This window comes from Halyomorpha halys, unplaced genomic scaffold, assembly GCF_000696795.3.
Source record: "Halyomorpha halys isolate HHAL.00 unplaced genomic scaffold, Hhal_1.1 Scaffold96.1, whole genome shotgun sequence".
NCBI lineage: Eukaryota > Metazoa > Arthropoda > Insecta > Hemiptera > Pentatomidae > Halyomorpha > Halyomorpha halys.
This window is the reverse complement of record NW_027112403.1, coordinates 903,335-913,937: the sequence shown is the minus strand read 5'-3', so window position 1 is coordinate 913,937 and position 10,603 is coordinate 903,335. Positions and strand designations below refer to the sequence as shown.

The following is a 10,603-nucleotide window of genomic DNA, read 5'->3' as shown; positions in this document are numbered from 1 at the left end:
TCTCAGTTCTGTTATTTTTATTCATCTGCTATAACAAAGTATTATTTAATTCAATACAACTTTTTACAAAGTTGCTTATATTCAATAAATATAAATATTTAACTGTAGTAATTATTTTTTCTCAGGCGAAATTACTTTTTCATTACTACAGTTTCAAAACACAATTCGCTGAAGACTTTTTGAGTTTAACTTCCATGTTATTTTTTTATTATGAAATTAATTTTGTAAACTTAATATACAGAAGTGAGTAGGATTTTAATTTATTCAAACTAAATACTGAAAATTATGATTAAAGAAAGTTGCTTCAACTAATGTGCTTTTTACCTGTACCAAACAGGAAAAATAACTAGTCCACTTATTTTAGTTTGGATTTTAGGATTTTTTGGTCATGTTCCAGAGGGAATTATCTATGAGTAGAAAGGGAAGAAAGGTAGGAATTGAATGACTGGGATTGATGGTTTGCCAATTCTCTCTTGACTAGTTTGTTGTAACAATTATATAAGCGACAATCAGAAGAATGTCTAGTGCGTTGCCACAATGTTCTGTATTGGTGCCTAATCTGGATGAGGTTTTTGAGATGCTGTGGTAGAGGATTTGCCTTGGGACCAGTAGAGGGTTTTTTGGGAAATTATACTGTAGGGAGGCAGACCAGACAGCTTGTTGGATAAGGGTTATAAAGGAATGGACTGTGTCATCTAGGTTTTCAGGGAAACTTTGAGATCGATTTGCTCTGTTAGGATTTGGCGAAAGGAATTCCAGTTTACTGGTTCCCTTATGAATGAGGGCGGAGGTAATACAGGAATTGGAGATATGGAGATGGTTAGGATTAGTAGACTATAGTTTGAAGGTAGGTTATCTAGGCATGAAAGGGAATTGTTTAGAGGGCCTAAGCCTTTGTGCATGAAGATGTCCAGAAGGTCAGGGTTATGATTAGGATCTGTAGGCCAGTTTGTAGGAGAACCGGGACAAAGAATGTTGCAACAAAGGAGAGAACCAATTTCGAATAGAGCTTCATTTATGGGTGATTCATCTACAACTGGCCACTTAACTCATAAATAAAGAGGTTTCTAAGCATCACTGATAGGAATTTGGTTGTAATATGGTCTTGAGAAAAATTTCTTTCTGCTAAACAAAATTAACCCTTTAACTGTTTTTTTTTTTAAGGCAGTGAAGTTTAGTGAACTGGTAGTTGGCCCACATCCATCCTGGGACTGGGACTGTTAGGACTAACTCACCACAAGTGTGAGGTGATTTAGTGGCTGCTTTTCATCAATATTTTGTCCTTGCATATAGAATTGATTAATTTTTGTTCTATTTATTTTTAATAGTTTCTCTTCCTTTTTGGTGCGAAGTTTGGACACTCCACTGGTGAGTGAAAAACTTTTTTTAATGTATTTAAAAAAATATCTTGTAATGTTAATGTAATATGCCTATATAAATAAAAATTTAAGTGTTATTGGCTGACCATAGATTAATATGAGGAGGAGATAGTTGTGGGTGCGATCAGCAAAGATACACAAATGAACAAAACTTATTTATTTATGCTGATGTTTCAACCTGAAATTCAGATCAAAACGTCAGCATATAAGATAAGTTTTGTTTATTTGTGTATCTTTGCTGACTGCACCCTCAACCATCTCATAAATAAAAATTAGTTGTTCATAACAAAATTCAGGTCGAATTGGAACAATTAAATAAAGTTTTGTTAATTTGTGTATCTTTGCTGATCGCATCCCTGACCAACTTCTCCTCATAATTAAAACTTAGTAGTTTATAACAAAATTTCAACAGTTCGTTTTTGTGGTATCACTTTCATTGATTTCGTTCTTGAACTAAAAAACACTCTGGAAAGCCAACAGCTCAAGTGGTTTGAGTATGTCTGCAGCATGAATGAGGATATATATCCTTCAAAGGTGTTGGAGGCTCGACCCAAGGATATCTTAGAGTTAATTATTAGGATCTCTCAACCAAATGAAGCAGTTAAGGTAGGACTGAGAGGAGGGCTGATCTGGATAGTCTCACTCCTCAACGTTAGTAGTGGCATAAGAGGAAAATAAAGAAGAAATTGAAGGTAAGTATAATTCCAAATGTGCTGACAATTGTATGAGCAATTCTTCATTTGGTAAAGAGCCCCATCTGGGTAACCCTCAAATTCTTCCTTGAGAAATATGAGAATAAATACAAAAATTTGAATAAAATATTACCCAGTGAGAGATTTCAGACTAAGAGGTTCTAGGAAAGAACATAAGGGGTAGTAGGCTTCTTATTTCACAGGATTGGTGTTAAGAAGTTACAGAACATAGATATGAGATATCATCTTGATTAAAACAAGTTTTTGTTGTATTTATTCATAACTTAGTTAAATGCTTACAAAAATAATTGTTTCGGACAAATTAAAAACAGAAAAGAGAGAAATTTTAATGACTGCTGGGATTCTGAAATGTGGAGGCAGCAGTAAAATTCAAACCGCGATTACCTATGGTTATCATTTCACTCTCACTTATCCTACATTATCGACTGAAAAGAAAACAACAGGTTGGTAGATTTGAATAACAATTGTGACTTCTTTTGCTATAGAATTAATATTGAGCTGATGGTCCAAAAAGGGACACCAAACAGCAGAGCTGAATAAAAACAAGACACAGACATTGTAAAATATCTAAAATAGAGAACGGATTTTAGTCAGTTAAAAACCGAATAACATACAATAATAAAAAACCCAAAATGTGTATAAACATCCAAATCCTGTAATAATAAACTTATTGTTATTTTATTCCATTTATGTATGAAAGGCTTATCTAATCTTGTAATCAAATTAAACTTGTAAAATATACTTTACATTTACGCAAACATACATAAAAAATTAAACTTCACTGATTAAGCACCTAACTTTTTGTCCATAATAGAAGAGCTATGAGGAAACTAATTATATTTAATGATTTTATATTCCTATTTTGAAGAGTGGAATTCAATTTTCAACTTCTAAAAACAACTTCAGTTTAAAGTTTTAGAAAAATGCGCAAGGGTACTTAGCACCTTTTCCCTAGTCCTCCATCCTGTTGGTCTCGTCCCGCTTTCAGCTTATTTTTTTGTTTACTTTTATTCAGTAAGGTGGGTGCCCTATTTCATTCATTCTTTTCCTTTTTTCTAGACTGTTTTTGTTATTTCCCTTATTTTTCATCTTTTAGTGTTTACTGTATTTTTATATTTCTTTTTTTATCTATTTTTTATTTGTTATCATTTCTATTTTTATTAATTGTCTGATACCTTTTTGTGATTCTTGTTTATTTATACTTACATGGTAAATCTAAATTTTAGTTGTTTGTATCTTTTTTAGCCCTGCAACATGAGGTGACACATTGATTCACATTAAGTAGTTTAATTACTATTTAAGTTTTTTTAACTGCACCTAGATCATCTTCCGTTAATATATTACACATGGTCAATCAACAATCTTTTAAAACTAGTGTTATTTGAATGTCCACAGTTCTAGTCTCTCTGGCTAATCCCAGCAACTAGACCTGTTAACCAATCTGCTAGCCTACTGATACTTTCCTTCAACTGGGTCAGTGTCCAGGGCTCATGGCTCATTCCCTGACACAGCTAATCCTTACTTATTTCCTAAAAAAATTCCTAAATATGCTTAGTTGAGGGCCTTCTGTCTGTGGAGTAGTTGTCAGGGCGGAGTACCATTACAACCAACTAACCTCACTCATCTATAAGATAACCTCGACAAATTCAAATTAAACATGTGAAGTTATATATTTTACATTATAACTTCATATCAATGATTTTAATATCAATTATAATATATTAATACTCCTATTATCTTAATACTTTTATATAAATAACTAAAATCAAGGTAAAACACATATTTAATAGTTGAGTAGAAATAAACACTTCAACAACAACAAACAACAATATTATTTTCTTCATAGATGGAAAGAAATTTATAACAAGTTTAGTCAAATTATTTTATTATTTGTTAAATTTTACATTTTTAGTTATGATTTACAGTATAATGGAATGGTTAATTGAAATTTTGTATTAATTAAAGAAATTCAACAGGCTTGTGTTGCTTCTGAAAATTTTTTATTAAAGGAAGCGAAGTCCAACAATGCCGAGTGGATACGAAAATGGAGGCGTGATTCAAGAGAATATCCAGAATAATTTTTCCTAAAAAAATAAAAATTAAGTGAAACAACTTTACATAAATAGTAATTATATCAATTCAAATGAAATTGAAAAAAAATCAGTAGTTGTACCGGATTAAATGTTTGTCTTAATAAAACAATTAAGTATAAAAAATATATAAATAAAACCATCTCATTAAAACCCATTTAATGTATGGGTGCAATCACTTAAAGGGAAAAAGAAATTCTTCAGCTTTTCAGGAATTTTCACAGCATCATACAAAGGTGGTCTGAAAAGTTTCTGACCTAACAAAAATACAAGACATTTTTTCTGATTTTTTTTTTTTATTTTTCAACAGTCTTCTGGTAACTCTACACACTTCTCCCAGCGATGCTCCCATCTCTGTAACCCGTCCAAAAAGTACTCGGCGTTTTTCTCTGCAAAATAATTGTTCACAAAGGTGATTGCCTCTTCTAAAATCTCTGTCCTCCAAGCGCAATTTTCAGATGAGGGAACAAAAAGAAGTCACTTGGGGCTAGATCTGGTGAGTAAGGCAGATGGTCAAGCAGTTCAAACCGTGGAATTTCGCCAGGACAACTGCAGAGATGTGAGAGACAGTGCTTTGTTTTGGTGAAACAGGATTTTCTTTACCTACAAATGTGGCCATTTTTCCGCAAGTTCTGTCTTCAGCTTGTCAAGTAATGATGCATAGTATGCTACTGTAATGGTTTTTCTTTTTTGAAGATAGTTGATTAAAATAACTATGACTATCCCAAAAAACAGTCACCATCACTTTCCCAGCCGAGAAAACAAGTTTTTGGAGCCGGTTCCCCCTTTGCAGTCCACTGTTCGGGCTGTATTTTTGTTTCCTTATTGCCTATCAAAAACAAATATTTAATGACAGCTCGATACTCGATTTTGTCCATTTTCACAAAAACACTCACATCAATTCACCCAAACAACTGTTACATAAACAGTCCAAGTCCAAAATAGCTGAAACTTTGGTGGGTAACAAATACAAAAAAAAAAAAAAGATTATAACAAATCAATATTTAATGAGTGAACGATGGATTGTTTTTTATCCAAAATGTAGGATTTTTTTTCCCCAAACTTTGCCTGTCACTAATAAACTATGAGGTCTGTTTCACATGAGGTAATTTATTTCAGTTGTCCTCTTGACAACTGGTTGAATAAAGACAAAATAATGTTTTATTCACATGACATAACTAGCAAAATCAACTTCTTTTTGTAATATTCTTTTTATACTCTTGTCAGAAAAAATATAAAAGCAGAGGAAGCAAGTACACTTTATGTGCTAGCTGTTTTATAAGATGATAATCAAAGGAAGTAACCATGTTGAAGGAAAATATTGTTTCAAATTTTTCCATAAAAAAGGACCTTTTGAGTAGAATTAACTAGTTTTTTTTCAGGAGACAAAAATTTAAAATGAAATAAAACATATAAAAATACTGTTAATAGCCATGATATTGCCTTTATTGAATAGATAATTGTATGCCATCAATGTTTAAAATTGATTTCAGGCACATAAGTGCTATGGCTACCTTGAATGAAGAGCAATCTGGAAGAGCAATTATTGAACTGTTTAGGCGATCATGCTGTAAATGTTGTCTTCTAAGTGATCCAACATTTGTGGTGTGTCGGGATGGACCTGATGGGCCATTATCTCCACAGAAAAATTCATAGGTGTGAGATTGCACGATTGTGAGTGCCAATTCACAGGTTCATTATTTGAAATAATGCAATCATCGAATTTTCCCACAATAAATTCACTACGCTCCACATCAGCAACAACTTCCATGGGACACACCGTATGGAATCTCTTTAGATGAGTATAATTAATAAGAGTGTACCTGGCATAAAAATGTTAAAATCTGACAAAACATAATTAAGAGTCAACAATTAAGTTGACTGATACTATAAATAGTTTCTAATTTATAAACCTAATCCCTAAAACACACATAAAAAAACACTCTTTAATGAGTGTTTTGGAAAGTCTTATTTTGATCTGCTTTGGCAATATGCTACAACAAAGATGCTGTTGGTGGGAAAAGTACTCGTGGCACCAATTAGCCATTGTAACTTTCCTGTTTACCTCACAGTCCATGATATTTTGTAAATTCACTTGTCACACCAAATAGACAAAATCATCAATCCTCTTATTTCCACAGGGAAGAGCCCCTGGCAGCAATCCTGTGAGTCTCTTGTTATTTAAGGTATTTAAGTATAAAACATTTTTTATGAATTTCTGAGAAAGGAAGGCGAAAATGGGCTGTTTGTTCAGAGGATAAAATTTCTTAAATACTTGAATTCATGTTAACATACAAATATTGTGCATTTTTTTTACACTTAATAAATATTTCAGAAACTGTTAAATTAAATGTGAAAACAAACTTTCCTGTTGAATAACATACAAAACTGTCAGAATCGTGGTGCTGTGAGTCATAAGGAACCAATGCTCTAATAATAAAAACTATTAAAAAGAGCATACAACAAAAACCAATGGGACAAGAAGGAGATATTCAAATAATAAATTACTAAGCCAGGGTAGCGGTAGCAGTGTGGTAACGCGCCAGTCTACCAACCCACAGGTTGTCAATTGAATCCCGGTCCCACCCGGGCTTTTTGCAAGCTCAAAATAACACAAAACTCACTGACAACCTCCCCAGGGCATTGTGAGACCCGTTAGCCAATGGGTGGCACTCACAAAAAATAGGCATGGGAGTGACGAACCCACCCTGCGAAAAAAAAACACATCAAGAAATGCGCGATGTATTAGGAAATAGATCGCACGAGGACTTAGGCCTACATGGTCTGTTGCCCATAAAAATAATAATAATATTAATATTAAATTTAATCAACTTACTTGACATTTTCTAGTAAATGAATAGCTTTTTGGTTTTCTCCTTGTTTAGCATAAACTAAAGAAAGTTCCACAGAAGCAAATGGCACTAAAAAGGTATCAATCTTAATTTTTTTTTCCATTGATATAACTTGTTTAAAACAATCTTCAGCTTGAAAATAACTTTTCAATTGAAAGAGACAGGCACCTTTCAACAGTAAAAGTAGAGCTTTGTTATCATATTCAAATTCACTAGCAACTGAAACAAAAATTAAAAACTGCTAAGAAAAAAAAATAAAAAAGTTTTCATGTAGTGAAAAAGAAGTATATTCAAAATATATAAAACATTTTATGTCATCTGTTTAACAGTATTTTGTTATTTATAAATATTATTTGCTATTTTAAAATAAATTCAACAAAGTGGACTAGAATATATTGAATAAATATTAACAAATTTGACTATGATCTGTATTTTTAAAAAGTGACCAAGTTCATTATTGTTAAAGAAAAATAAGTTAAGTGCACAAGTTATTGACAGATCAGCGTTTGTTTTTGAATATTAAGAGTTTAATGTCAAAAATCATTTCATAATTGGTGCCAGTTGTAAGCTGAGGGTTCAGCTTACAACTAGCACCAACTGTACAATAAGTAAACTCAGAAAATGATGGACAACTAACAGTTTTTTTGGTTGAGATTATATAGTTACAATGAAAGTCAACAAGCAAGTTAACCTTTGGTGAAGTATGGACTTCAGTTAGTTACACCACAGGGTTGGAGTTGGGCCCATCTCCCAGTGTAAACAGGAAGATAGACCATTGGCCCCTTGTTAATTGGCCAGGCTGTTCAATAGGAGTTTGTGTATTTGATTTCATCTTGTGCAAAAAAAGTTTTCTTATTAATCAATGAATATTTATTTATAAACATAAAATAAATATTTTTATTTTTTTTTATTTTGACTGGACATAAAAGATACTATAGTCTTTGATAAATCCAGTGATTGAGATATTTTATCTTATTGAGACATTCTAGTTTTTAATCTTTCTAAAATTTTGTATTGATCTTGAATTAATTAAATTACATTTTCTAATTAATCACTTTTATCTATTGATAAGTTTCAAATATTAATATAAATTAATAAATCGTTTGTAATTTATATAATGTTAATTGCAAGGAAAAGAAAACAATAATAAAAATATTAAGAATTTTTTAAAGATAAAATTTGGAAAATTAAAAAAAAAAAATCAAATGAATCAGGAAACAAGGTTGTAGAGGTAGAGTATGATAATAATATTGCATCAACCGAGTAAGGCAAAATCATTCCCCAAGTCAAAATGGGTTATTTAACAAATTGATATTTTCAACAATTCACTATAAATACCTACTTGAATAAAACAGTAGTTAAAGTTATAAACTGGTCAAAAAATTAAACTGGCGATTTTCTAATAGTAGACAGAGAATAAATGAGAGTAAATTACCCATTTATGTTTGGCACAATGCATTACTTGTTGTTCATTGGCCCTTGTTGGCCCCTTTTGTTTGCGACTAACGAGGCTGAATGCCAATGAGTTGATGACAATTCCCACTGTGTGCATACATTGGATATGTTATCAAGCTTACTATAATTTATGATTATCAAGCTTATTATAATTTAATACTTCATTGTTTTTTTTATAAATAGAGGTCACCAAATCTTTTGCATGTGCATTTTGAGATCATACTGACTCCAGAAAGTCCCAAGAGCCACAATGACTCTTCCACATAGAAGATAAAAATTTAAAGATCAACAAGCATAGTAGCTACTCACCAAATAAACAGAAGACATTTTATTTTATAGATACTACATAAAATAATATGAAATGATAGCTGATGTCAAAAAAGATACTGTATAAATGTCCACCTCTACAATTATAGTTTTACCATAAATTTGATGGTTCATTATACAAATAAGTGTTTCGATCTATATTAATACCAGTTATTTTGTCTTTAAAACTATTGTACTTACATTTTCCACTTTCAAAATCAGATATAGACTTCAGAATCATCTGGTAAATTGAATGACATAGATCCCACTTTTTCCCAATTACTTTGAACAAATTCCATAGGTACATTAATTCAATGGCAGGCAAGATAAGAAATTTTTGGGATTCGTATCTCTCACACCGCCTTATACAAAATTTTTCCATAGGTAATGACTTACCAGCAAATCTCTGTCTCCAATAAGGTATTTTCCTATTTTAATCATGATATGTTAATAACTCATTTATTATAATTTAATTACATAAATAAATATAAATTATGGTTAACATAATTTAAATTTGTTTGATATAGTTGTTAAAATGTTGTTTTTCAAATGTTTTTCTAATTTTTAACAATTTAAGAAACAACCTTCATACGCAAGTTTTGTTTGACCAAGCAGCACTCTAATCTGAGAGTGAGACTGAAGAGTAAGCCACTTGTAGAGTAATAGAATACCTCTCCTATACATTGTGTATATTATATATTAACATCAACACACACACATATATAAATATTTAGAATACCTCTCCTATACAATGTGTATATTATATACATATATATACATATACACATGCACATATAAGTTACAGGCTGTCAGCTGACCGAGTACCTCATCAGCTGTTCACTGTGTATATGTAGGGGGGACAAATTCCATCAATAAACAGTGTTAACTGCATAAACCGCCTTCAGCAGACCATGTATCCCCTCTTAAAATGCCACCCGGCAATACAAGATTTCTACTAACGTTTGTATATATGTAATTTAGGCTTAGTTTATTATGTATATTTGAATCTGTTGTTAATAAATATATTTGGAGGTAAGAAAAAAAAAATTAATAAACAGTGTTGATTTAATGTTCATGATGTAAGTTACAGCCTTAGTCAGCTGTTACTTCGATGTCAACTGACTGAGGAGATCAGCTGATCAAATATATATAAAGAGATGTACCGAACCCAATAAAGCCAGTATGTTACAGTAGTTCAAGTGTATTAGATCTTATTCCTTCTTCTCTTTTTTGACATTTTGCTTACGCTGATACTTAACTGGTGCCGAAACCCGGGAATTTTAGATACCGGAGTAATTTTTAGTCTAAAAGAAATTTTTATTTTTTCATTCTTCTCTTTAAATTATGACTAGTAACGGAATAGTGAGAAGAGCAGTTCTGAACCTGGAGAATATAAACCAAAACAACCAACCTCAAGCTGCAGTCAACCACACTTTAGCAGCAGGCAACCCACCTCCGGAGGAGATTCAGCCATTACCATAAGTCTCTTTAACGCAATTTCATGCCACAACAATAGAATGGATTAAGGTCCGTACGGCAACCACCCAGGACTTGAGGAAGGCGGTGTTGGACCTAGAAAAATTCAACGGAGAGACCGGAGAATTAAATCATTTTTTAAAAGGGGGTGATCGCCTAATGGGGCGAATAGAAGCAAAATATCAAAAAAAAGAAGAAGGAATAAGATCTAACATGCTTGAACTGCTGTAACATACTGGCTTTATTGGATTCGGTACATCTCTTTAAATACATTCGATCAGTTGATCTCCTCAGTCATCAGCTGACTAAGGCTGTAACTTATATATATATAT

The 10,603-nt window shown here is 31.9% G+C and overlaps 1 protein-coding gene across 3 annotated transcripts in view; it reads right to left on the bottom strand.

Moving 5' to 3' along the window:
* Window positions 1-3,960: 3,960 nt before the first annotated feature.
* LOC106677379 (tetratricopeptide repeat protein 39B) overlaps window positions 3,961-10,603 on the bottom strand; it is a 126,137-nt gene continuing 119,494 nt past the window's right edge. For all 3 annotated transcript variants that reach the window (XM_067050288.1, XM_067050287.1, XM_067050286.1), the window contains 3 exons: window positions 8,997-9,223; window positions 7,019-7,253; window positions 3,961-4,176 (listed from right to left, as the gene is read on the bottom strand). In XM_067050288.1, the coding sequence (XP_066906389.1) occupies window positions 4,062-4,176; window positions 7,019-7,253; window positions 8,997-9,223 (577 nt within the window). In that variant the 3' untranslated portion in view covers window positions 3,961-4,061. The remainder of the gene's footprint in view (window positions 4,177-7,018; window positions 7,254-8,996; window positions 9,224-10,603) is intronic.